The 27,782-nt window shown below is 42.1% G+C and overlaps 1 protein-coding gene across 3 annotated transcripts; it reads right to left on the reverse strand.

The window, feature by feature from the left end:
- Window positions 1-180: 180 nt before the first annotated feature.
- On the reverse strand, window positions 181-27,690 carry cplane1 (ciliogenesis and planar polarity effector 1). Of its 3 annotated transcripts, XM_084047744.1 has the most exons (49): window positions 27,599-27,690; window positions 25,698-25,858; window positions 25,020-25,155; window positions 24,587-24,706; window positions 24,245-24,477; window positions 23,984-24,090; window positions 23,710-23,866; window positions 23,501-23,604; window positions 23,063-23,245; window positions 22,393-22,642; window positions 21,939-22,139; window positions 20,597-21,378; window positions 20,278-20,468; window positions 19,905-19,985; window positions 19,646-19,813; window positions 18,912-19,076; window positions 18,263-18,494; window positions 17,526-17,665; window positions 17,202-17,413; window positions 16,648-16,812; window positions 16,118-16,265; window positions 15,146-15,255; window positions 14,915-15,064; window positions 14,691-14,802; window positions 14,066-14,369; window positions 12,711-13,826; window positions 12,130-12,275; window positions 11,940-12,025; window positions 11,794-11,858; window positions 11,415-11,676; window positions 10,941-11,312; window positions 9,965-10,588; window positions 9,587-9,768; window positions 9,412-9,502; window positions 9,173-9,254; window positions 8,407-8,541; window positions 7,583-7,674; window positions 6,738-6,972; window positions 6,405-6,628; window positions 5,793-5,877; window positions 5,353-5,508; window positions 3,831-3,882; window positions 3,564-3,695; window positions 3,265-3,445; window positions 2,938-2,993; window positions 2,673-2,849; window positions 2,281-2,420; window positions 1,359-1,663; window positions 181-747 (listed from the first exon to the last, which is right to left on the reverse strand). In XM_084047744.1, the coding sequence occupies exons 2-49, from the start codon at window positions 25,776-25,778 to the stop codon at window positions 586-588; spliced, it is 9,690 nt and encodes a 3,229-aa protein (XP_083903870.1). In that variant the 5' UTR covers window positions 25,779-25,858; window positions 27,599-27,690; the 3' UTR covers window positions 181-585. The 3 variants fall into 3 exon arrangements, with proteins under 3 accessions (XP_083903870.1, XP_083903868.1, XP_083903869.1); XM_084047742.1 differs by having other exon boundaries at window positions 9,412-9,768; XM_084047743.1 differs by having other exon boundaries at window positions 9,412-9,768; window positions 25,698-25,861; window positions 27,599-27,627.
- Between the last annotated feature and the right edge of the window lie 92 nt (window positions 27,691-27,782).

The following is a 27,782-nucleotide window of genomic DNA, read 5'->3' on the forward strand; positions in this document are numbered from 1 at the left end:
TGTTGACGGGTCTGACCAATCAGAACGTTGACGGTGAACACGGACAAAGTCAGGTATAGAGCAGGATCCGCTCTATACCTTGCTAGCGCCGCTAAAAATAAAAATAAACATGAGACAAAACTCCATGTTTCACATTCTACATTGGTTTAATTATTTAAATGAAAACAAATATACTGATAGCTCAATTAATTTACATTGCAATTCTTGTTTCCTATGAAAATTAAATGATATATTAAAATTATAAAGTTTCCATTTCCACAAGCACAAAGTATTTTAAATAAAATGTCTAAATTGGAAACGTGAAAACTATTAGTATAAAAAAAAACTAAACTAACTAAAAACTATTAGTATAATAGGCAATAGTAAAATGAAACTGATTGATAGGCACAGAGATGGTTGGACATTACTCTATATAAAAACATGTATTAAAGCCGGCTGATGGGTTTGTATCTATTTTCCTGAGATGGCTTATACTTGATTTGTAATTATTTTATACACATTGCACCGCGTTGTGATCTTGTAGATTGGCTGTATTCGGTGTGTGACACCGGTGCGCAACGAAGTATAAATCAGGCTTTAATCTAATTAGATAGTCCCCTCTGCAGCTACCATGCTCTCAACTGCAGCCCAGTCAAGTTTGCTGAGGGTTGTGCTCGCACTTTCCGACGGGTTCTCCAGCCAATCCATCCATGACATGCCAGGTCTGGTCACATTCTGACCATCAGTTCGCTCAGTCACACCCACACCCTAAGCAGAAAAACAAATCACATGAAACAAACACATGAAACCACAACATCTCTAAACTTCTAATGCAGGGTTTTGGTGCCAGTGGGTTCCCAGCCAAATGAAGGATAGTTTAACTTCATTATAACTAGAGTTGTTCTTATACTGATACAGTATCGGAAAAGTTTCTGATACTGCCCAAAATGCTGCTAGCGGTATCAGAGAGAGTGCCAGTCTACGCCAATCTGATTATCACATGATATTTAATTTACAGTGAATATTTGTTTTGATTGCTTCAATTGATGTTATCATGTTGTACTACTGTTTTATAATCTTACTGTACTATTTACATAATTATTTTACTTACTTCTATGGCTGCACTTTAACAATTATTAATGCAATTGTTATTTATTGCTACTAGACATTTCTATTACGTGTTGGTATTTGATCGGTACTCTGTACCAGCCAATATCCAAATGCAGGTATTGGAATAGGTATCGGGAAGGAATAATTGTAACCTCTCTAATTATAACTAAATACATTCACTAGAAATGACTACAATTACGTAAAAAAAATAATCATAACAAAAAAACACTGGATTGAGGCTTTAATTTAATTTATAAATCCACACATACCAGATCAGGGTCGGACTCCTCCATATCCAACAAGCGACGGATTTCTGGAGGGGGGATCCATGGGCTCATGCAATCTCTTTCCTCTTCAAACTCCATCTCCCTCTGCTCCCTTCTTACTTCATCCCTTACGACAGCATGCCTTCCAGTCGGAGATTTGCTTTGTCTCGTCTTTGTCCCTTGTCCACAGGGTTGTCTGTGCATTCCTTCAAATTGGTTGATCATGTTTGACTTACACTTGCCCTTTACGTTACTGATCATGCCTCGTCTGGTCACCTGAGACAGACAGTCTCTTGGCAGAGAAGTCACTGATCGAAAAACAAAAATCACACATAAACGTATGAAGTTAAACATTGTGCGTTGTGTGTTGTTGTTGCACTCGTGATGTACGCACAGTTTCTATTGAATACTAATTAAGTTAACGTGTGAGCTACTTCGAACTCCGATGGCCAGCAGTCATTATCACCTGAATAGGCTCACCTAAGCCTTCACCTCGGACACTACATTATCAGCTGAATAAATAGGCTGCTATACCAGCCCCTTCTTCTGCGTTTACAGAAACGCTAGCTAAGACGGTTAGCAGACCGTTCCATGTATTCTGTAAACCTTTCACACTAATTAGATAGTCCCTTTTTCACACAGAGCATACTATGTATAGCGTGTATTCATAGAACACACTACTGGATTCCAGGGTGTCCCCACAAGCAAAATTGGTTAATACAAGTTTGAGAACCACTGCTTTATGGCATTCCATTTTAACAGATTGAGCTGCTTATCCATTATAACAATAGGACCCCCTCTAAAATGAGATGCTGCATCTAAAGGGGCTATCCTCTCAATGAATTCTGACCAAAAATAAATTATCCATTATAACATACTGTAGATAAAATCTCCATAAAAGTAGTTGAATAACCAAGTGAGATACCTGGTCTTTGTAGTCCCAGCCTGTTATGAAGATTCTGTCCTTGTCGTTCAGTGTTTTCCCATTGACAAATATGGGGCTGAGCTTGTTGTAACTGGGACTTTGGTCTCATTCTTTTACCAACAGCAGATACACTTTGAGCCCTTTGACAAAAAAAAGCACATCCATTATGTTCCTCATATATACCTAATTTCAGATATTATACAGATTTACTTTTATATCATTGTGAACACTGTATGGCACAAGGCACGTCACACTTTTCAATGTATTACTAATATAACAACATCAAACAGGCGTTCTCTGTATTAGCTTTCAAAATGTTGCCGTATAACTCTTCAAAGATTTATGCATACAGGGTCATCTGAAAATAATAATGTTTACTGATGCCAGGATACCTGTTTCTGCCATGTGCACTGCCAGCGGTCTGAGCTGTAGCAGACAGTATGGAGGCAGCAGAAGGGGCGCCTTGGTTTTGCAAGGAGTTGGGCAGGGTGAGAGGAGCAGTGAGAAGATCATTGATCAATGTACAGGCCGCATGGGTCCTCTGGGTATTTTGCTCCAAAAGCATCACTCTGTAATGAAACATAAACAGACCACTGTTATGCACAAACACACATTAACACAGTCTGATAATATAGACATATACTGTTCTGTACATACTTGTCTTTTTCCAGCTTCATCTTCCTAATTGTTGCTGGGTTTGTGTATGTTGATTTCTGTAGAAAACAGTGGTAGGATCAACATCAATAATTGAAGCCCTGTTTCAAAAATAGTGAAAATAGTAATCTAAAAGGTCATGCATTGTGAACTTATAGATCTGCTATTTCGGCTATTTTTGAAAACGTCTTTTTTTTTTTTACTTTAAAGCCATAGACATTTTTTAATCTATTTTTTTTCACCTATAATGAAATACCCAAAACAGGGTTGAAAGTGGTAAGAAATGTTAAAATATACACCATTGTCATATACAATTGCAGTCTTTCTCACCAATGTCACAGACGTGGAGTAAGGTCTGTACTCTCTTTCTCTCATTCCCTCCCGTTGTTTTTGATACTCTGCAAGTCTTTCTCTTTGTTTGCTCCTCATCCAAATCCTTAACTCCTTCCTATTCTCCTCTTCAAGAAGCACATTCCTCTGCAACGTATGTCTTCTGTGCTGCTGGTCTTGCCTGATTTCCATGACACATTTCACATTACTTGCTGCTGAGTAGTAATCATGTTTTTTGCAGACTTGGAATCATAACAGGTTTGATTTACACAGTTAACAAAATTAAGTATTTACAATACCTCTCGAGGTGGGCAGCGTGTGTCGTGGGCAATCCGAGGTTAGTGGGAGATAAAGCCCCTTCCTTCACCAACTCACCCAAGATATCTGCCACATCACTCAGCCCACTAAAACCCAGAGTATCATTTGCCCACCTGAGACAGGGACAGAAGAGAGTAAGCGCATAAGAAAAACAGCAGAAATTATGAGTGAATGGAGAACAATAAAATACATGTTTATCATTGTAGTATAAAAAGGACTGAAATCTGAATTGTTATGTTAAGACTTACGTTCCAGAGATTCCTGATGTTGTAGGTGCTTCTGTCATCTTACCTTTCACATCTACAGGAGCAACACAATCATTCAACACAGAGATTAAACTGGTGAGAGATACAACTGGGAAGAAATTCAACCTGACTCCAAAACTGAATTTGGGCTGCTACTGCACTGTAACACCTAGATTCTGTTCTGGATCGGCGGTTGTGAGTGCCTGTTGCTTCAGTGTTGGGTGACACAGCTAATGCCTAATTTATACTCCGTTGTATGACTATGTCCCGTGCCAAAAACAGCAGATCTACAAGGCTTGTAGATTTGCTATTTGGTGCATGACACTTGCAGTAAGGCCCATGTAGATAGTGTTTTCCAAAGGTGCTTGCCCTCCCATACTCATATAGCATGTGCACGCATGTATTTGTTATCATTCTGAACTGACAGGAGACAGGCCTGCAGCCATCCACATTCAACTACTTCACAAATTAACTATCATCTACTCTCAATAAGGCTGTTATCGGATCAGAAGGAAATACACACGTTTCTAATACCACTATAGTGGTATGTGTTCTGGTAACATTAGCTGTTTGTCTGGTAATTAGAGATACTTGACCTAGTCCTCCTGCTTCAAGTCTGTCCATGTGGACAGACTACTCTCAGTATTTTTGTCCACATCAGCAAATCATTTGGTTATTATTAATAAAGTAATTATTACTCAATTTTCCATTTGATCCATTGGCTACAGCAATTTATTAAACACCAGTCAAGTGCAAGCTGAAAAGCATACTATGTCAAAAATGCAGGCGTAATGGCACATCCATTATACATGTGAATTCTATTTTATGCCAGGCCTCAGTATAATAAATAATACATCAAATATGTGCCAGTAATATAATATTTTGAATTTCTAAAATTTAGTTTAGGTCATGCAATTTGTCATTTATTTCATTTAAAGGGTCATGAAACCCTAAATTGAGTTTGTAGTTTGTTTTCCAGTTCAGGATTTTCTTTTTTTAAATACAGCCGATTGAAAACATGGCAGTCTAGTAAGCAACACAGCTGCCTGCAGCAAATAAAATTAATAATGCAGCAGTAGGGGCACTATAATGGAGCATTAGATTTAGGTCTGCCCAGAGCTATGGGTTTACCAATGTGCAATCATAGACAGTAGTCAACAGTATTGTCAGTGCAAATTGACAAAAATGGATCTAAATCTAACAGATCCCTTATTAATTGTATTAGCTGCAGCCATGTTGCTTACACTGTACATCACAGTGTACTAAATTTTCAACCGTTCTGAATTTCCTTACGACCAGAGAGACACTAGGGTGTGCTAGTACGATTTCCGAATGCACCCTATGTGAAAGAGTTTTAATAGATTTTGATGATATGTGTGAGAATATGTGCAGAATCAATTCATTGTTTGTGCTTTTGATGAAACACTGCTTCAATCCCAAAGCACAAGGCAAAGCATAAATAAAGATGTATTATTAGCAGGCATTATTCATTTTAATGTGGTTCATTAATAAACTTTATATTCACCTGAAGGACTGTGAAGGCTTGAAGAAGCATTTCTATAAATAGCAGCAGTCTCAGGAGACAGAAATGACTCTAGTTCAGGAATGGAGCGGTTGTGGTCATCCTCCTCGTCTATACAAGCATTTGGTTCAATCAAAGTGTGTGGTCGTGGTGTCCATGCTGAAACAAACAAAGAGGGGCCATTAATTATATTGTGACGTTCTAATCCGTATGTCACTGTAACGACTGAATCAGCAAATTCCCGTCGTTTTTTATTAAATTGGCTATCAAATCAGGATTTATGTGGGCAACCTGATTAGTGAGGTCGGTTCGGTTGTGACATAAACAGAGTGCATAGTCGAATAAGAACACCTGGAAGCTGGACGAGTGTGGGTTTATTAGATAACAATGGTTTTGGTGTCTTTCTTTTACAATCTTTATTGAGGAAATGTCTGTCGTCAAACCTCTTTTTGGCACATCCAGGCTGACTGTTTTGTTCCTCACACCAGGGACCGTGATTGGCGTAAGTGTCTCAATGGTGTTCACCAACTAGAGGAGAAAGACAAGTGAGAGAGAGAGACAAACTGGAAAGTGGAAGGCTTCAAGCTACCATACCCATTCTATCTTAACAAAAGACCTGACAAACTTGGGAAACATGATGAATGGAAAAAGTATTAGTGGTCTGGTACCTGACATGAGTCGAACAGGTCCTAACAATGTATTGGGTTTGGGATTTTTTTTTTTGCTTACATCTTCAGGACGGGTTTGTTATTATTCAAATGTATTTTTATTATTAGGAACGGATCAAAAGAAAAGTAAGCCACAGCTGAGCAAACCACTGTAAAACTTTGTGAGAAGGCATTAGAGTTCTCAAAAGGCCTGAAAATTAAGGCCAGGACCTAACTGGGCCGGCCTAAACAGAGCCTGGCCCGAACAATTACCATAATGTTAGGCCAGGAATTACTAATTAGCATACATTTTCGGCTCGGCCTGAAAACGGCCTGTGTTCAGGTTTCAAATATGGCGGTACCAGTCAGGCTCAGTCTGGTAAAAGGCTCAAGACATTGCCAACATACCAGCCTGGAGTTGGCAAACTCCATCTCCATGTGGTCTGCAATCCTTTGCAGGGCTGCCAACTGGGCATCCATCTCTGACAGGCGGGCAGAGACCTGGACAATTGGAGGTACGGGTAAGCTGCTCACGGTATCACGGGCCACTGACGGACTGGTCATGTGCTGCAGTAGGCTGACTGTCACTGGGTCTCCACCGGGCTCAACAGGCTGGAGAGTTTCAGGGACGTCTACACGGTACACAAGAGATTAGGGTCCAGCTGGAATGAAACCTATTCTACTTTCACAATATTGTGCTTTGCCAAATATCTGATTTCATTCATTCTAAAGGCTCAATACCTGGAGGAGTTATGGGTCTCGGGCTCCCCTCTGTGACCGGTACAGAGGTGTGTGCAGCAGTAGGGGCATCATTAATAACAGAAAGTGCCATTAAATGGAGTTCTGCGGAAGTAGGAGGAGGGGGCTGGGTGGCAGGAACGTCCTGTATCGCTGGGCTGGGACAGGCTGGTAGGTCCTGGAGCAGCGCTCCATCCTCCAAATCAATGACATTGATGAACTGGTGGCCCTGAAGTTCCTGAGTGAGAGACAGATGAGACAGCAATTGGGGAGAGACAGAAATTAGAGAGAGAGAGAGAGAGAGAGAGAGAGAGAGAGAGAGAGAGAGAGAGAGAGAGAGAGAGAGAGAGAGAGAGAGAGAGAGAGAGAGAGAGAGAGAGAGAGAGAGAGAGAGAGAGAGAGAGAGAGAGAGAGAGAGAGAGAGAGAGAGAGAGAGAGAGAGAGAGAGAGAGAGAGAGAGAGAGAGAGAGAGAGAGAGAGAGAGAGAGAGAGAGAGAGAGAGAGAGAGAGAGAGAGAGAGAGACACAGAGACAGAGAAACAGAAAGAGAAACAGACAAGGAGAGACAGATAAAGTGAGATGGATTGATCCTGCCGACAATACATAGTGGATTGCTTTGTGCATTTTCAATGACAAGCATATTTTCTAACATCACTGTTTCTCCATGTCGGGTCCAGGGACCATCAGGGATCCAAATGGACCCTTTTGAGTCTGTAACTCTGAGAGTGTATAAACAGAACCAAATGGTTCAATTTTTACACTCTCAGAGTTAAATAAACAGATTTCCACTGTAGTGGTATCAAATTAGGGTCGTTGGAATTTTAAAAAGTTTGAGAATCCCAGTCTTACATGGTCCCTGTGTTTTTCCTGTGTGTCTTGATCAGGGGTTTCAAGATGCAGATGGAGGGACGAATCAGGAGGAACTGCAGCAGAAGATTGTGCTGTGTGGAGAACACACACAAACATACAGTACATAGAAGTTAGAGAAATCAATGATGACACACTCAAAACACTATTACTTACTTATGCGGCATGCCTGACAGACACCCCTACTGGCGTATAGTCCGTCGACAAGGGACCTATGCAAATACTGTATGCTGTAACGAAATTACACTTGTGTTGAATTCTGTAATTCACAGTGCAATCTTATTCCTGATATTATGCTTTTGATAGGTTTACATACATTTATGAAGTGTACTTGGAGTTCATGAACTGAATGACCTAAGGCTTAGATTCTAAGCTATTATAAAGTATGAGCATACTGTACGCGGTCTAGCAGGACCTAAGGGTTACAGGGCCTACAGTGTACATTGAGTACTGGACAATAAGGGGAAACACATGTGTAAGCCATACATAATGTCTGTTTGGAGAATATACATAAGTAGCCATCACACACACACACACACACACACACACACACACACACACACACACACACACACACACACACACACACACACACACACACACACACACACACACACACACACACACACACACACACACACACACACACACACACACACACACACTCTAACTATAGTAATAATTCCCTGTACACACTGTATAGTGATAAAGGAGTGGCTACTGTGAGAACAATGTTCATTGTTCATTGTAAAATGGTATTGCATTGAATGCAATACTGTAGCAAATGGTCTCCATTCCATGCTCACCTGGTTCTGTATTGGTGCAGACATCATGAGTCTCAGGGGGTCTCTTGTGAGTGGAGGCAAAGGCATGAAGCTCAGCTGTGGTGGAAATTGCCTTGTCCAGCAATCTTTGACCAGTCAGCATGGAGTCAAAGGACCCTGGAAGAATAAGTTAATTCATATAAATGGTCTTAGGCTGCAAACAATAATACAGCTTCTCAAAATGTTTCAACCCTGTGAACATTTCGTTTGTAACTACTGTCATGGGAAACATCATCATAAACTACTATCAATTGTTACCAGCTCAAGTTGTTGTCATTTTGCTTTGGTGTAAACAATAACTGCCGACCGGATGTTGACAATCATTGCCAGATGATAACACTCAATTGATAAGGTACACCATGTCTCCTAGCAACAATAAAATGTTGAAATTGTCTATAACACATACTGCCAGATGATAACACTATTGGACTCGATATATATATTGGAATCATATGTTTCGATTTACGAAATTAACTTATATATATCCACCCACATGTGTTGGTGTGTATGTGTGTTGATAGTTTCTAGGCTCTTGAGAAACGATGATAATATATGACAAAACAACATACACCTCTTTGTTCTGATTGCTTGGTTATGATAGCTTTAAACCAACCGCAATCAAATCAAATATTTATCACTCAATATTTTGAATTGCCCACTCCAAGTTCCAAAAACCTTTTGGATTCCAAATGTCTGTATTTGTTTGACACCGAGATAAAGTATAATCCCGGATGAATATGATACTCACCAAGTGGAATGGTAAAGCCCTGCTCAGTGGTAGACTCTACTCCATCGGCAACAGGTTCCTCATTTACAGGTGTATCTGTTGGCTGAAGATGCATGGTTTCATATACAAGTTCACAACGTGTTGTGATGCGATGTGTTGTGAGCTTGTAGATCGGCTATTTTCGCTATAGTATATAGTGGTTCAAGTGGTTAATATTAGTAAAGGTAACATGAATGCAGAATTGAGTGACATTGATCTACCTCTTGAATAGGAATGATGGAATGATTTGGTCTGAACGTGACTTCTGTTCTCTCTCCTTTCCTCCTCATCCTTTCCTCTTTCCTCTTCTGCCTAAAAAGCAAAACACAAAGTAAGTATGGCACTGTGGGACAAGTTACAGTATACAAATATAAACATGGGATGTGATGCATAAACCTCTTGCTGGAATAGGGGCTGGTGGACCATGCAGCATTGTCAGAGTTCTGAATTTCTGGGTGTACACTGAGCAGCCGAAGGCCTGTTTCTCCCGCCTTCTGCCTCCCGATATCTAAGCTAGCCAAGTCCTCCAGAGAGATGAGATGAGTTGCTTGGATTGGAGGGGTAGCGAGGGGCAGCATCTAATATGGAAAACACAAGTTCATATTGTACATGTTACAGAGTATGATTCAGTGATATCTACTTTCCCCCCTGGTGTCCCTTTTTGGCCACTTGTCACACTTACAAAAACCTTCATCCAAAAACTGAAATAACATATTTACAAGCTCACAATATATAGGGATTCAATTATATTGAATTCAAATGGGCCCGGCCTACCATTCTGGGTTCAGGATTTATGTGTAGAAGTTGGATACTTGTGGGTTCTCCCATGGGGACTGGAATGATAGAAGAGGATCTGGGTGTAGGTGGTAAAGATGCTTGAGAGACAGCGGTGAAGCGGTGTGGCTCAGGCTGAAAGTGCAACAGACGCAGACCCTGGTTTGGAGGGGGTCTGTGAACAGGGAGAGCAGGGAAGATTTGAGGAGGCTCTGAACCTCTGGGTCTCAACCAGCAGCAATCTGATTTCTGAGCATGAGACTGAGCCGTCTCCAGGGTTGGGTCAGGTGAAGGATTTGTAGGCAAGTCTAGGTTGAGGTGTCTAGCTGGAACTATGGACTCCTTTTCCACAACCCTCCTTTCTCTCTTCTCAGTGCATGGGGCCCAGGCCTTTCTGACAGGCCTCTGCGGTGGCAGTAGGGGAGGGTGGGGCTCAAGCCCAGAGACCTGGGGAGCAGGGCTGTCCCACGTGTCACCATAAGAGGGCGCTATCAAAGGGGTTCTGGGAATAGTCTGGTTGGATTCCATGGTAGTCAAAAGTCCCTGAGAGGATGGGATCAGCCTTCTCCTCCCCCTGCATGGGCTTCCGGGTAGCTCTGCCTGGACTGACAATGGCTGCATATCCTGTAGCACAAGCAAGAAAAGAAAAACACACAATTAAATCAAATGGTTAAGATTATTACTCATATTCTGATTTGGAGGAAACTATAGAGTGACACATAAAACCTTAACCAAAACCTTAACCAAATGAACCCTAGCTTCTCTATTCTGGGGTTAATATTTGGCATCTACAAGCTCACAACACATTGCAATGTGGCACATTGTGAGATAGTAGATCAGCTATTTTCTGCAAAGATATTTATTTAGTGTAGAGAAAAAATAGGATGGGGCGTAGGGGTAGAGACCTAGGGGTCTCCGGTCACCTAAAGACAGGGCTTAAGTGTGTTTAACATTTAAAAGACCAACTTGCCATTACCTGAGAATTCCACACTGGGTTGCCATTGGAGGGGGGATTTCTGGTGGCAGAAGACTGGTGTAATTGTGGTCTAATAGGTGACAGTTCTACTGAGCTCTGTGGGGCCGGGTCCACAGACCTGGATACAGGGGCCTGACTAGGCTGAGTGCTCTGACATCCAGACACCGGGACAGCAGTCTGTGTCTGAGGCCCAGCAGAAATGTTGGTATTGTAAGATAAGAAATTTGGCTGCCAGGGGTTGGTGGCACTTGAGGATTGCATGTTGAGGTTTGATGGGTTCACGTTGGACTGGTCCAGGATACTACTCTGGTGACTAAATGGAAAGTTGGTAAAGAAGGCTCCCGCCACCTGCATCAGGCTCATAAAGTTGATCTGTAGCAAATAAAGACACAAAAACACAGTCAATTTAGGGAAAAACAAACAAAAACCCCTCTCTAATCCTAATGTTTCTATTCTTTCAGCACTTGTTCCTACCTGGACCATTCTGAACAGCTCATCATTCAAAAGCTGTCTCACAGGCTCTGTCTGTGCCAGTGGGGGCTGACTTGGAGCAGTAGTAACAACAGTGGGAGTGTTGGCTGTGGAGCTCTGTGAACGATGGAGAGAAGGAGTGACTGGTGTGTTGTGAGGCTGAACTCCACTTGAACTAGGGACAACCGTTTCATCCACAGGCTCCACTCCAGGGAGAAGATGGAGTTGAGGAGCGGCTTCTGAGCTTGCAGTCCTGCTGGAACCTCTGAGGAAAAGGACAGAAATACAACCATTCCAATTTTGGAATTTATATATGCCTGACAAGTTAACGACAATACCAACTGTGGTTTGCAATATTCTAATATTATTTTTATTAACTCACTGAGAAGTCGTGTTGGAAACGTCTTCATCTCTCTGCAAGCAGTGTACTTCTCCAAGAGTTAAAGCCTAGAAATGAAGAGCAACAGTCAGACCTTAACATTTCCTTTGACAATAACTGTTGCCACTGTAATATTAATGTTTACTGACCGGCTCATGTGAGTAGATGTGTCCAGAGGTGTCCCCATTAGAAAGACAGGACGATGCTCTTAAGGACTCACTGGCACCACAATTGTCTATGATACACAGACATCTACATGTCATTTTATATTCTCTCTTTAAAGTTTTCTCAAATGACTTTTCAGTTACTCTTCTAATCTACAATGTTCAAATATAATACCCTCTTTTTCGAGTGTCATGTCAAGGTCAGGAGACAGCTGTTGTGAATGTGGTGCTCTAATCTCATGGTTGAAGGTCACTTGTTCTTGGTCATTATGGTGTGATGTCAAGTCTGACGTCCCCCTCTCTGGTCCCTCTGAGTCAGATCTGGTACAGGAAAACATAAGAGCAGATTATTCTACATACAGTAACAGAAATATAACTAGGAAAATATGTGGATCTCAGGATCCACATATTTAGAAACGGCATGGCTCCAAAGTGGATCTAGGACTGCATGTGACCAGCCTGTGACATCAGTCATCTTTACATAACGTAAGTCGTCTATGACGTACAGTATGACTCCAAATGTGGGCAAGGTTTCAGTGCGATCACAGCCTCATTGACTTTCATTATGAAATGACAGTTGAATGTGTCCAAAAGTATAAAACATATATGAAAAGATTTGTGGAGGTACTTCTGTGGCCTACTGGCAGTGTGAATACAAAGTTTGGTGCTGATCGGTCCAGCAGTTTGTGGGATTAGCTCTAGACAGACAGACACACACAGACACACACACACAGCGTAAAAACCTGAGATACTCACAAGGACAGTTCCCCTTGTTGTGGATCTTGATCAGGAAGGTCAATGGGTGTGTTTGCTGATCCAGGGTAGCCTGTATCCACACTGCTCTCTCTCTCAAGGTTCCAGCCCTCCTCGTGTTGTTGCACTGAGGCCACAGTCCCTTGTCTTTCTGGAACATGGACCCGTTGCTCCGTCCTGGGCAGTGCAGCAGTGTACCTGCGCTCCATCAAGCTAAGGGCTGTGAGGACAGCCGGTGCCGAGGCTTTGACCCGGATCATTACTCCTTTTTCTTCCCCTGGCCTCTTCTTATTCTCCCTCTTCCTGTTGGAGTGTCCTAGTAGCAGCCTCCGGTCAGCCCAGCGTACCATCCACTCCAGCAGCCTGCTCAGCTCAGGGAACCGAGCCTCCAGTTCTGGGTCAAGGCCCTGTTGTAGTTCCACTTGGGCTTCCACGCAAATTAGGGAGTCGAGCGGCAAGCGCTCCGTCAGCTGCTCTGGTGGAACAGTGCCAGGCTCAAAGTCCAGGTGACCTCCCTTACTGCTCGGATCTGCGGCTCTGCTGGCCTGCTGTCGGAGCCCAAATAAGCCCTGTTGCTTTCCAGCTCGCAGTCCAGGGAGGGAAGCAACAGAAAGGTTGGATGTGGACACGGGGGCTTCACTCCATACTGTGGAAGGCGGTGGCTCAGGAGTAGAACTTTTGTCGCTTGACTTATAGCAGTGCCCAGCCCTGAAAACTGCAGCACTGCTGTCCCCGTGTCCCCTTGGATGGCGCCCATCCCGCTGACGGCGACGAAGAGTGGTGAGCACATCAAAGGTGAAGGAATGCAGCTCTCTGTCCCTTAGCTGGGAGCAGAAGCCATTCAGTAGAGGGGGTTCACAGCCTGAGTCTGCTCCCTCAGCATCATCCTTCTCTAGGACATAGCTAAGGAAGAGCTCCAGGTAACGCAGGTATTCCTGATCCTCCAGCTCAAACTCCCAAGTACCAACCACAGGCAGGGAGAGCTGCTCCACCTTAGGCTGCCCTTCAGATCCCTCACATGGGGTCATGCAACTCTCACTCTCCTCCTGGATGACCTTCTGCCTCTTGACAGCATTTCTCTGTGCATCTGCTTTGCCTTTTACTTTTACTCTCTTGTCCCTGAAATGGACAAACAAAGTCCACAGAATAAGATCTGAACCCCCCAAAATACACCTTGAAATTAAAATATAGCCAGCAGCCAAAAACATATTTTTTGCTTTCATAACATGGAACATAGACAAGTGTTCACATTTTGGTGCAGTTGTACATAATGCATGCCATTATATTTACTAAAATGACATGTGATTAATTGCTGTTGATCGATGAATAATTTCACCCTAATATTGTAGCTTGGTTACCTGGCCACGGGTCTGCTTGGCAGGTCAGGAGAGAGAGCCTCTGACGTGGCTGTGTCGCCATCACTGTATACCAAGGGGTGACCAGCATCAGTCAGGGTGCCGCTACTCAGACTGGCCCCTAGAGGGAGCCGCCCTAACATGGCTGTCCCCACACCTCCTCCCTTGTCTTCCTCCTCTCTCTCCCACAGGCAAACTTCAAGAGGTGCCAGGTGTCTCTTTAAACGCTTTAAGTGCTTCCTTCTCTGTCTGAGTTTGTCTTGAAGGACAATCATCATCATCTCACCCGCCTCCTCCTTTTCCGCTACTGAAGAAGACAGAGAATGCATTAGGGCTGCAACTATCAATTATTTTCTTATCGATTATTCAATCTATTACTTTTTCTATGAATCTAACGAGAAGCATTTTTTAAATGCTTTTTTTATAATCAACTAAATAGATTAGTCTGATAAACCACTTAAAGCCCTATTGTTAACAGCGTTGCACAAAAATAGCGAAGATTTATACTATATTTTTGCATGCAACCAGAGAGTAGGGATAAAAATCAGAGCATGGTGCACACTGAATGATAATCAAGTTAAGGCACTGTGCTTCGGAGCAACCTATTTGTACAGAGACGTAGCCGTACCTGGGACAGTGCATTGCCTCAGTCTCTGCAGAAGTGAGTTATACTTCTCTCTCAGGGGCACTCTGACAGACTCCTCCTCTTCTGGGAAGGCAAGCACCAGGCTCTCTGCCACCTAGCAAAGAATGAACCAAAAGATTGTCTTCTTTCAAAGCCACACTGTTCTACACAACAAAACAACATGCCAGTGCGTGTTTGTAAGTAAACACAGGAAATGGTCATTTCACCATTGAGACGGGAGGTAGTTCTGACACAAGGCTGAGCAGCATGTCCTGGAGTATCTCCTCAGCATTGAGGAAGCGAGAGAAAGGGATGAAACGGCAGGCCCAGCGGAGAGCCTCTTCACAGGAAGGTCTCCCCTCAGAATCTCCAGAGACCTGGGGAACAAATACAGTTATCTAGGGGGTATAAAAGGCAGAGGCTATCCTACACACTTACTACACTTATGATAGGTATACCTGCATAGGTGTGTGATGATGTCTTACGGCCTGGTACTTCCTGCAACAACTAGACAGCTGATCCCTGACATGAAGCATCCAGCACAGGCCACATAGCTCTCTGAAACAAACTGGTGATGGAAACACAAAAGCTAAAAGTTAATCTGCTTATCGAATCGGAATCATTTCGAATTCTGTATCAAATGTTTTATGTAACTTGTTAGTGGATGAAGCAGTGTAAACAATTTCTCTGTACTTAAACTCTGAATAGCTTTTAGTGCACAATACTTGCCAGTCTTCTAGAACACCAGCAAAGAATTCAAAAAGTAATGTGGGGTGAAACTTGTTTTAAGAGGTTTGGTTGACTTAGAACGTATTGAATGTGAATAATTTTCCTACTCTGATCTGTTTCCAAAATGTAATCAGCTATCAAACACTAGTCTCACGTAGCCAGACAATCAATCAGAGATCTCCGCCTTCTGATATGTCTGGAATGGGCTCAAACTGTGAGGAAACATTTCTGAAATTGTAAAAATAACAGCATCACAGAACCAATGCAAAGACTTCAGGGCAGTCCATCAAATTGGGACCGTATCAGGATTGGTTTTCAAAACAGTGGACGTTCATTTGTTAGCACTGGTTCTCTCCACCCTTCAAACCCCTACAGTACATTGAATTTAGATTTCCCCAGACATATAATCAGAAGATTAATCGAACACTAACCCAGTCATTGACAGGCATATACGTTATACTGTACTGTAGATCAGTACAGTAATTTCAAGTACTATCAGATTGATATGCATTAGGCCACGACCTGCATTTGATATGATTTTTATCTCTGGGAACAAAAATCCTCAAGAGTTACAGACCCCTAAGGTTCCATTTGGTTTGTAACTATCAGTCATTTAGCTGGCCACCCCTGGAAACCCCTCATGGACACCTGGGGGCCCCCAGAGCCCACGTTGAGAGGCAGTGCCATAGATAGCTTCTTACTAATAGTTTGAATAGTGACAGGATCCAGTTGGACATCTCTTTTGGATCCCTGCTTGAAGAATCCACTGCGGCTAATGAACTTCATCAGGCCATCTGGGAAAGGCTCCTCTTCCTCAGTAGCAGAGGGATAGGAGTATTTCTGCTTGATCTGTAAACAAACCAAGGTAATTGTAGCCATTGAGAAGATATAGGGATTTCATAGCATAGTGTAAACAAAACATTAAAAATAGAATATACAGTACATGATTTCAAATCGTCAGTGTAAAATAAGACTCAAATCAACACTCAGTATTTTTAGAGTATGAGCCCAAGAACTACCAGAACAGAGTGGACCATAAAAACAATGACCACCCCTCAGTGATTAAACCTTACCCAACACTAATTTATTGGTATCACAGCAGCTTTACAATAGTCAACTATCATTTCTTCTCTCAAGGATTCCTTTCTCTCTACACTTTCACACATCACAAGAAACATGTTTTTTTACTCCCGTAAACATTAGTATCCTGCCCTGGAATCAATGTATGTACCTTGTGCAGTAGATGTCTGGCGCGACGGAGATTTCTGATGTACCACTGGGCAGCAGGACGACAGCAACGGGCAGATCTCAGAAGCAAAAGTAATCTCCGAAGCACTGCGGACAGCTTGTGACGGGTCGCAACTTCTGCAAGCTCTCCTAACGTCCCGACAGGATCCTAAAAATGAAACAAACACACACACACACACACACACACACACACACACACACACATAGATTTGTTTCTGATACAAGGACTTCATATACAGTAACAGCATTATTTTGTTATTTAGATTTGTTTTGCTTGACCACATATAATTGTTTTTATGTAGCATTTTGTTTAGACAGATGCTATATGTGATCTTCACCTGATATCCTAGTTTTTTTGAAGCACTACATTGTTCTCTTTAACCTCTATACGTGTGACTATCTATACTCTGTCGTTTGTTGACTAGGGTTCATGCCATTTACTGTGATTTTGCACTTGTAAGTCGCTCTGGATAGGAGCATCAACAAAAATGACAGAATTAGAAATGGCATTGTAGCTGACCCTTCTGTTGAGTGTACCTGTGTATTGGGAGCAGGCTGGGGACAGTAGAGAGGCGGCGCAGGTAGGTACAGTCCACTGGGCACTAGAGCAGGCAAGCTGGAGGACAGGTCTTTAGCAGATTCCAACAAGGCAGTCAGGGGTTCAGACATAACATCTGCTCCAGCCATAACTGAAGCCTTCAGAATCTCCTGTACCGAAACCTGTAATAATTCTTCTCCTTCCAACGAGTCTAGTGGAAATGTAAAAATAAAAACAAGATATACAAAAAGGTTCAAATAATAGGAATTTCTGTGTTATGCACAGCAAAATATTGTGCTAAAATGTTGCCATGGTTCACAAACCTGTGAAGCTCTTATAGTCATTATTATCTTCTTTAGGTTCTTGTGAGCCAGTTTTTCTACCAAGCAGAGACTCTAGCTGAGCTTGGAAGATGTGCCCTGGTTCCAAGACAGTTGTGAGATGGAGTTCTCGCAGCCTATGTCTGAAACAAGAGGCACACAGCAACCATAAACACATACACGTTCATGCTTTTTATTTCAGATATGTCAATGCAGAGAGACAGGAAACCAAGGACAGAGAAAGAGGGTTACATTCGAACCCAGGTCCTCGCACTCACCAGGAGCATACTGTTGCTGTTGGACACAAACCTCCATAATTCATGTTTTAAATGAATTCCCTAATTTACACTTTATACTATTTTAAACACAAAAGTAGTGAAAATAGTCAATCTATAAGCTGACAATGTGACAACGTTTTGAATGTAATGCCAGGCCCAAAAGCCAAAATAGGGACACCTGGTTAAAAGTGGTTACGTCTGCCTGTGAGTTTTATAAATATTTAACAAATGAAAAGTATTAATAAGAGCTTGTGACTGAATTATAACTACATCAGATCCATTGGAACGATTACAATTTAGGCATTTAGGAGACGCTCCAGATCAAAATAAGCAGAGTATGAATGAACTCTAGTCAATAAACAACAAGGTACACTAGAACACTGGTTATTTTTTTCCATTTTCTGAAGTAATAAGTATCAGTTTTGGACATACAAGGTATAATAACAGTATGCACCCACTGACCGAGTGAAGTCGTAGTGCTCAGTGCTGTAACGGGTATAGGCCAGGCCAAGAGAAGCTGCAGTCTTCCAGTCCCCAAGAACATGAGCCAGCCACACAGCCTCAGGCAGAAGTCCACCCAGTAGTAGGAGATCCAGGGCATACTCTACTGTCCACACTGCTGACAGCTGCTGCCCACGCACTGCCCCTGACACCTTTTCCTGACACAGGGGCACCAAACGCCCAACTCCCACGGCTGGGAAAAGATAAACAAACACCTTACCAACCAGTAGGGGTGCAACAGTCGATTTTAGGAAAAGATAAACAACATTTTTAAAAACACAGAAAATGGCAAATGTACAAGCTCACAATGCACTGTGAGCTTGTAGACAGGCTATTTTCTGTATTTTTGCACGACACTGTTATATGACAAACAATAAAATAGGGATTAAGTGGTTAATCAGACCACTTAAAAATCAAAATAAATCTATTAGAATTGTTTCATATAGGTTTGTTGATATATAGAAAATAAAAACAATTCTTAAAAAGAACACATGTGCTTCTCGGTTAATCGATTAATCAGAAAAGTAATCACCGGTTACATCCCTAGCCACCAGACACGTAGCAGAAAGGTATATACTATATGCATTAGCAAAAGATGAATGTGCATCACCATGTGGCACGTGTAGAGGGGGTAGGACCTCTACACTGTGTGGAGGCAGGATGTAGAGGGGTTGGTTAGTAAAGTAAGAGGCCATGAACCTCCCCAGAGTTTGAACCACTGCATACGCTGCCTCACTGTGGATTTCCTTTGGTATCCAGAAGCCAGGAGGAGTGTCTGCCACAGGATGCAAAGACGGAGCACAAAAATAAAACTTCTCACAATCACATCACACTTGTCAAATCTATTTCATAGAATAGGTAGCGATAACCAAATTAACTGAGAGACTAAGTAGATAAAAAGCTTATATTGATATATTTCTGAAAAACTAATTCATTTTCCAAGTGCTTTATGACATAAATATAAATATATATGTAGTGTTGTTGTTTAGATTTTTTTGTCCTTTCTTTTCGTTTTTCTTTGTTAAATATGGGGGTGGAGTTACAATCCTGCATGAATGACCAAATTTCTATCAGCCTTCCAAGAGGAAATCCTTGCTTGGGCATGGGATACGTTGAGCATACAGTATGAACTTCAGACAGTACTCCTTATCAACCAGTAGGTGTCCTGCCTGACACCAGGTTAAAACATTCTCAGTAGAGGGTGTCCACCTCCAACCACTGCAGATGTACTAGTTATATTATTGCCCTAGCATACAGATTGGTTAAAAATATGTTTATTCAAATAAGTTCCATATTGCAGCTTCAAATGAGAATTACGGCTAAGTATTGTTGAGCCAAGCAGACCTGTTGCAGAGGTAATGTAGTCCTGGTTCTGATGTCCATCACTGTACAGTATCAGGCGAGCCATGTGGTCACCTAGCGCCTGGGCTTCTCTCAACCGGTACTGGAACAACAGCCCATAAAGAAGGGCCAGGCACAGCCGTGTCTCGTTGAACTCCCTGCGATTACAATCTGACAAAGAGAACTCATGATTTATATTCCATTCTACTCTGTAAGTGAACAATTCATGAATAACCTATAAAGACGAAGCCATGTTTCTCACTTCTTTTTGTCTCCGTTAATATTCCTGACCTCCACGCATCGGTACTCTGCGAGTAGAAGCCAAACAGGAAGTGTTGTTCTCCTGTTTGGCGGGGGGGGGGGGGACAAGACATGAAATCAACTGGTTTTGAGCAATGACATACAACCAACAACACCCCCTAATCGTAGGTGCTTTAGACCAGCGGTTCTCAAAGTGGGATCCAGGGATCCTAGGGTTCCTTGAGGGGGTTCTAAATGGACCCTTACAGTCTTGTTACCTTAAGAGTGTACTTACGGTCCATTTGGTTCCATGTTTACACTCTTATTATCGGGGTCCTTGAAATTAAAAGGTTTGAGAACCACTGCTTTAAACAGATTGTACACTTGTATCACACCTGAATAACCCAGCAGCGCAGGGCCCTCGTCAAGCCGCTCCCCTGTACTCTGAATGGCTGTCTGAATTTGTCCCAGGATCATAGACACCTGGTCCTCTTCCTCATCCCAGCCATCACAACCTCTGACGCCTTTAAGCTCCTCCATGTACTGCCTGGTAGCCCTGTAAAGCCACTGCCACACTCCCAACAATCTACGTAAAAAAGAAAAGAGGATAATTCCCAGTCACCACACATAAGAAACTTCTGCTAACACTGGCATAAAGAGAGACAGGAAATGGACAGAAAAAGGACAGTAAGATAGTTGAGAAAATGGCTCTACCTGCTGGACGGTCGCTGGGGGACAGGGAGTAGTGCCTGCTGCATCGTGTTTGGTATCCCTTCCTGCTCATCCTGAAGCAGAGGCACATGGTAGCCGTCTGACGACCAGGACTTTGGTGGCCGGGGGACAGATTTTTCCTGAGTGACGGCCCAGCCAGTTCTCAGCCCTAGACTGTAGGTCTGGTCGAGACTGTCAGACACCGTCTGCAGTATAAGTAGGGCTGTGTGTAGGCTCTGAGAGGATATTTGACAGCTAGGCTGGCCACTCTGGTAGGATTCAGGGGGAGGAGACAGCAGCATGCGCAACAAATGTTGGCTGAGCTCTACCATTAAGCCCATGCAACCCCACCCTTCTGCACGAGTGGCATCCCAGGGAAGAAAAGACAGAATGTTCCTGAGTAGACTGAGGAGGTGAGAATAAAAAGAGATGTTCTTTTTTCCAGCGTGGGCCAAGGCGGCGGGGATCAATCGGAGAGAAGCAGCCAGTCGTATCATACAGCGAAGCGTGTACCTCATGAGACATTCCCTGTGTTCCACAGTGCCTCCGAAAGATACACCTAGAGCCCATGCTATTAGCAGACTACCCTGAACGCGATCAAGTTCACTGAGAATTTCTGAATGAACATAGTCTGAGTGATTCTCAGGGATGGCTCCAGGACCAGCCTGGGAGTCTGACATGGCATGGAGGGTGTCAAACATTGAGGCGAACTCCAGACGGCCACCTTCCTCCATATGAGAACCCGCAGGTAGTCCGTCTAAATCAGAATCGTCCTCAAATAATGCCTAGCAAAATGACACATGATTGACAAATGATACAGATTAGAGACATCGACGTATATAAAAAAGATCCATCACATATGATCTATTAGCACAGTGGTTCTCAACCTGTGGGTCGGGACCACATGATTTTTTTTGGGGGGGGGGGGGGGGGGGGGGGTGGGGGGGTCCCCAGATGACAGTAAAGTTACAATTTAAGGACTTTTAAGACCTTTTAAAAAGAAGAATTACTGCATCAAAAATAATCAACAAACTAAAACTGGTCAGACATTGGCCAAATTGTCAAATAATATAAGAAAAAATAAAGAATTGCTGATCTACAAGCTCACAACGCTGAGCTTGTAAGCTTGTAGATCAGCTATTTTCATAATATTTACCTGTGGAACCGGGTAAAACTAAATGTAATGCCTCAACTCCTACAATTTAAAGGGCTTGTCAGGGTGGGGGTTAAATATATATTTAACCCCCAATATGATTTGATATGATTAAATATGATTATTTTGGGGGTTTGCGCCCTGAAAAGGTTGAGAACCACTGTATTAGCAGACATTGAGAACCAGACACACCTGTACTTTGTGAAGAAGCTCAGCGGTGTCCCCCATGATTCCCTGGTCTTGTAGGAAAATGGGAAGAGTGGAGCCAGCAGTGGCTGGTGGAGTGTCAGTGACCGTCACGTTGGCCCTAGATGGATCCGTGGGTCTCAGCTCCTCCAAGCTGCTAACGGGGTTCAAACAACTCATAGACTCCAACCAGGCCTTTGCGTGAATCTAAGGAGATTATGAGGAAAGAGAATAGTCAATACATCCCTTCAAAAACTGTTTTCTCGCAGTAGGATTATCTTCCAGCTTGTGAGGATCAAAATATGGGTTGTGAAGCAACAATGACACATTAATGCAAGTTAGTGGATGGAGGCAAAAAAAGAAAAGTATTCTGAAAGTACCATGGAATCAGTTCAACAGTCCACTTTTCTTTTCTTTCTTTTTTAATTAAGATGGTGCGGACTCCTCCAGCGTTTCTCACCTGTGAACTCTCCAACATCCGTCTAGTCTTCTCCAGGCCTTGGCAAGTGTCTTGTAGCAGGTCTTTAATAAGGAGGGCAGGGGTGGGCCTCTCTGGCACCCTCAGAACTGTAGCCATGTAGCCGTCGGACACAATGACGTAGAACATGCGTGGATGCCAGGTCACAGAATATCGCTGCCTCAGGATATCCCGTGCAGACAAACTGGAGCTTGACAGAGAAGCATCTCTTTTCCCTGCAGACATTGGTGGCCTGAAACGAAAAGGGGTAGTTGGTACAAAATTGGAAGGCAACTTCTATCTAGATCTCCTATTTTAACTATTTTTTTTAAATGTTTAACATTTTCACCTATAATGATGTAGGGACACTAAAGTAGGTTCAGAGTAGGTAGAAAGTGATTAAAAAGAAGAGAACCACTGTTTATAGCAACATAAGTTTTTTCAAAAAACTCTTAGGATTTATAAGACATTTGTAGAATCCCCAGAAGCAAAGATTTGAGTTAAAAATGTTCGCTTTAAAATATATTATATTTTCAAAGATTTGCAAAAATGTACAAGCTCACAGCGCTATGAGCTTGTATATCTGCTATTTTTGAATAGCCAAAGAAATCTAAAATGACACAGATACCTTCCCGGCCTTAATGGGTTAATGAAGCGACGTAAAGTGTATTACCTGTAGGTGACCAGAGGGTGCAGAGGTAGGAAGTGTGCAGGACCAAAGTCCACATTGCAGCCAGATGTGGATAGAGACAGAAGAGCCCCAAGACGAGCCAACATAAGAAGGGAGCCTCTCTTTAGAACACAGGCCAGGAAAAGCCCACCTGGAGCCCAGCTCACACTACCCACCCAGTAAGACCTAGGACACAGAAAAATGAATTCACAAAGTAAAGTTTCTCCAGCAAAGACTAATAAACTCCAAACATTTATTTAATTGAGATGTGAACTGGTGTTTCTAGAAGTTACCGAATCTAAGTGGCATTCTGGCCACACAAATTCAACAACACGCATGTACTGTACATAAAACCACAACGTATAGGCAATGTAGTTTACTCAAATGAGATACGGTGAGATAATATAAAGAGTTTTTGTTTATATTTCAGTTATACTCTACCTCACATATTTTGATGGGATTTCTAGTTTCTTGCTGCCACATCCCCCAAGTCCACTGGACACTGAGACAAAATTCTGTGTGCTGACAAAGAGAACCTGTGTAGTCTGTAAAAAAAAGAGAAAAGGAATTCACATTTTCAGAGAGTGGTGCCACAGCCATAAATGGACAGAAGAAGTAAATAAGCAAAACATGTGAGGCTAGATGCTCACTCTGGGATCTCTCTGGTTCAGGGCAATGGCTAATAGTAGGCCATCAGGGGAAAAAGCTGGCAACAATGCCCCTCTGGACTTCACTGGACGACAGGGCGGAGAGAGACCAGACATGAGATATGTCTTGTTGATCCATCTTACACTGTATCCCACAGAACTAGAGAAAGAAATAAACCAAGTTAAAAGCACAGTTGATATTTTCCTCATAATTACTTTACAATAAAACCTTTTTCTTTTTTTATGTCAGGTGTCCCACACAGACCAGTCCACTCACCTAACTCGGTTCACATGGCCTTCCACCCACTGAATTTTCAGGAAGGTGATAATTAGTTTCTCCTCAGATGTGAAAGCAAACACTGACAAGCAGACATCACCTATGGCCTGTTTTGAGCATTTTGGGGGAGATACATATATGAGCATATCAATCAAATTGAACAATAGTGGAAAAAGAGTAATTTATTTAAACTATACAATGGCAAAAACAGGCGGCCCGATACAAATATATTTACTAATATTTAAATTAGATTATGTTGACCTCTGACTTGACAAAGATGCAGTGTTGCGATGCTTCTTTGTCTTGTGATGAAGGTAGAACTGTATCTTCCAGGGGCTGTATACGAGTCCAATTTCCTCTTGCAGTGCCATCTCGTACCCCTGTCAAGTCCCTGATATCTGCAGCCTCCCACAGACACACCTGCCCTGTTAGAGATACAAGGAGCACACGCATCCCATCCGCTGACACCTGGAGAGATAGACGTGTGCCATTCCCTGTGACAACACACACATTAAAGGATTTGAGATTTGAGTTGACTAGAACTTGCCCAAGTTAAAACAGATGTTAGGTTCACATCAGGCAGTTGAATTACTGTATACAAACCTTGAGCATCAGTAACCAGCTGAGCTACTTTAGGGGCTGCTGCAGTCATCTTTAAGGAATCTTTTTCCCTGTTCCAGAGAAACAGCTCTCCAGAGACTAACAGTCCAGCAAGCCATACTCCTGGGGGACAAAAGAGCTAGTGGCATGATCTCATCGGCAATAATTTACTTGCATAAGTTTAGGGGTACAACAGTTAATCGAACTAATCAATGTAATTGATTATAAAAATAATAATCGATTATTAACGAAGTAATTGATTATTAATAAATGCCCATTTTGGGCATGTCACTATAGGAAGAAAAAATCAAAAACAAATCACTAAATATTGAAAACGCAATGTGCCGCATTGTGAGCTTGTATATAAGCTATTTTACATGTTATATATATTAAGAAAATATTCGATAGTTGCAGCCCTACATAAGTTCAAACCCACCATTCTGAGATGCAGACATTGTCACCATATTGGTCAGCAAGGGGTAGAGTTTAGGAGTCTTCCTCTTGGTGCGGCCAGTCACCATGTTGATCTCGCTGATACGCTTGTCATCCAGCAGGAAAACAGACTCCTTCTCCTGGACATTGAAATCCATACATAACATACTCTCAACAAGTAGCAAGGAGGGTTAAGCCTGAATTATACTTTGTCGTACAATGTATAAATTAGCTGTCATCAACAGGAAGCCAGTGGTGGAAATCAACTAAGTACAATTACTCAAGTACTGTCCTTAAGTACAACTTTGTGGTACTTTGACTTTACTTGAGTATTTAAATTGCTGCTACTCCTCTATATCTCAGAGGCAAATATACTTTTTACTCCACTACAATTATTTGAAAACTATTATTAATACAAAACCCATATTCTAGACTTCAACTATTTGCCCATCTACAAGCTCGGCTATGTTCTAAAGAAATTGACAAATCTTCAAAAATGTGTATTAAATATGATTACACTGCGTTTGGTACTTTAGGTACAATTTGACGCCAATACTTTTGTTCTTTTACTCAAGTAAAATTTTGAATGCAGGATTTCTACTTGTTGTGAGCATGTTTACACTGTAGTATTGCTAAAAAAACAGTATAATGCTACTACTACATCACAGTTTAGTCTATTTACCAGTCCAAGCCAGCAGAATCGTGGCCATGGTTTCTTCCTTTTGATGCTGGATGACAACACAACCTCCAGGTTCAGCTTCATTTCTCATGAACAGCACCACTCCCGTCCATCAATGACACAGTCCAGGGATGCTCATTCATGTAGAAACTGCGCGGGGCAGCCTGCTAAATGGAAAACTAACGTTAGCTGAGGTTATAAAACTTAAACCGTACATGGGCCACATGCGGCCCACACCTTCACTTAATGCGGCCCCCAAGTTACTATCAGAATACTGATATATAACTGATTTCAGCTGTCACAATTCCAAACATGCAAACATGACCCACTTTAATTGCTTCAGTCTATATTAGTAGCTTAATGACTCGTATTAAAATGATATTGTCTTTTGTATGTCCAATGTATTTGTATTTAAGTTCATAAAGTTAGCATAAGTATAACTAAATGCATTTGAAATGAAATAAAAATATAACTTTTCAGGATTCCAATTCAAAAACAGCAAAAAAAAAATCTGGATTCGAATTCAAAAATAGCAAAAATAGCAGATCTACAAGCTCAAAACTGCGACGCGTTTTGAGCTTGTAGATCGGCTATTTTTGCTACTTTAATGTGACATAGAATGATGAAAGTATGCTCTCTGGAGTGAGTGTGGAAATATAGTGGCCCTCTCCATCATCAAAGTTGCCCACCCTCAGTTGATCGGAGTCCCTCAGGGCACTATACTAGTGAATTTTCTGTTTTCTCTCTACATTAAATATCTTCGCTGAATATAGCAAATCTACAAGCTCACAGCATGTCAACGTGTTATGAGCTTGTAGATCTGGTATTTTCTGAGAAGGTTTTCCCCAGAATATGGATGCTGAGGTTTAAGTAGTTAACTTTAGTAACCATACAATCACGACCCAGATGGTGAAGCATAGTGGTGGGGTCTGGGGAGGGACCATAGGCTGGGGACCCCTAGAACCTAGGTCCTTGAGGGGGTTCCAAAATGTGTTCATATAGCATCACAGTTTAACCACTTTAACTCAAAAATAGCCAATCTATAATCTGATAATAAATCGATCTAGCAATCACCTGCTATTTTTCAAACATTCCGAAAAATCTTGGGGAAAAAAATCAAAATTGTGGTATTGTTAGACATGTTAACACAAATCTTCTCTTGTGGGGGTCCTCGGTTCAAATCAAAAGTTTCAGATGGGGGTCCGTGGTAGCCTAATCTGGGGATCCTTGAGATGAAAAAACAACTTTGTTTACAAAGTTTACAAACCATACACACCACATAGAACAAGTGGAATAAATGACCCATCCCACACAGATAATGTGAGGATGTGGTGTTGTAATGGTGTTATTATAGTAACACAGCTATTAACACTATATTGTTCCTGGAGCACTATTTTATGATGTTTGAGAATGAAGCTTATGCTAGTTAGCCAACTGTGGCTATTGCAGACAAAGACCAGGGTCTCCTTCAAAGCATTGGCTTTTTAGTGTACAAACATTTCTTTCTGATGGTCAAAACAAGTCATGTAAATATATTTATACCACAATCTTGAAATGTTTCGAATTTCCCTCCGCGTTGATAACGGAAAACGCTTCCCATGATGACCCTCCACAGTTAAGCTTCGACGCGTTGCCTTAGAAACCCAGAGAGCCAGGAAGTATGCGCTCATTTTTTCTTTAAATGGTTCTAATCTAAACTAAAAGGCATATTTTTCTAATCGTAGTAGAAAACATTACAGTGTCTTCGTTTATTCAGCATATTCGACTAGACTAGAGCACCTCATGCACTATTATCACATCAGAGAACGCGAATGTTGCACATCAGAAACATTATGATAACATGACATGCATTATCTGGATAGACATACAGTGACGAACAATGGATAGTTAATGCAACAACTTACAGAGCAAATCGTTTTTTCGTTTTGTTTTTAGTCACAGTTGCCAACAGCCTGGGTATCATGATGGAAGCAGCCGATACCTCAACAAAATACGCCGCCACCTTGTGGTACTACGGCTGCCTCACCAAGGCTGTGTAAAGAAGGAACGGTCAGAATCTGGACATTTTCCTGTACCATTTAATTGACA

This window comes from Gymnoscopelus microlampas (assembly GCF_963454915.1).
Source record: "Gymnoscopelus microlampas genome assembly, chromosome: 21".
NCBI lineage: Eukaryota > Metazoa > Chordata > Actinopteri > Myctophiformes > Myctophidae > Gymnoscopelus > Gymnoscopelus microlampas.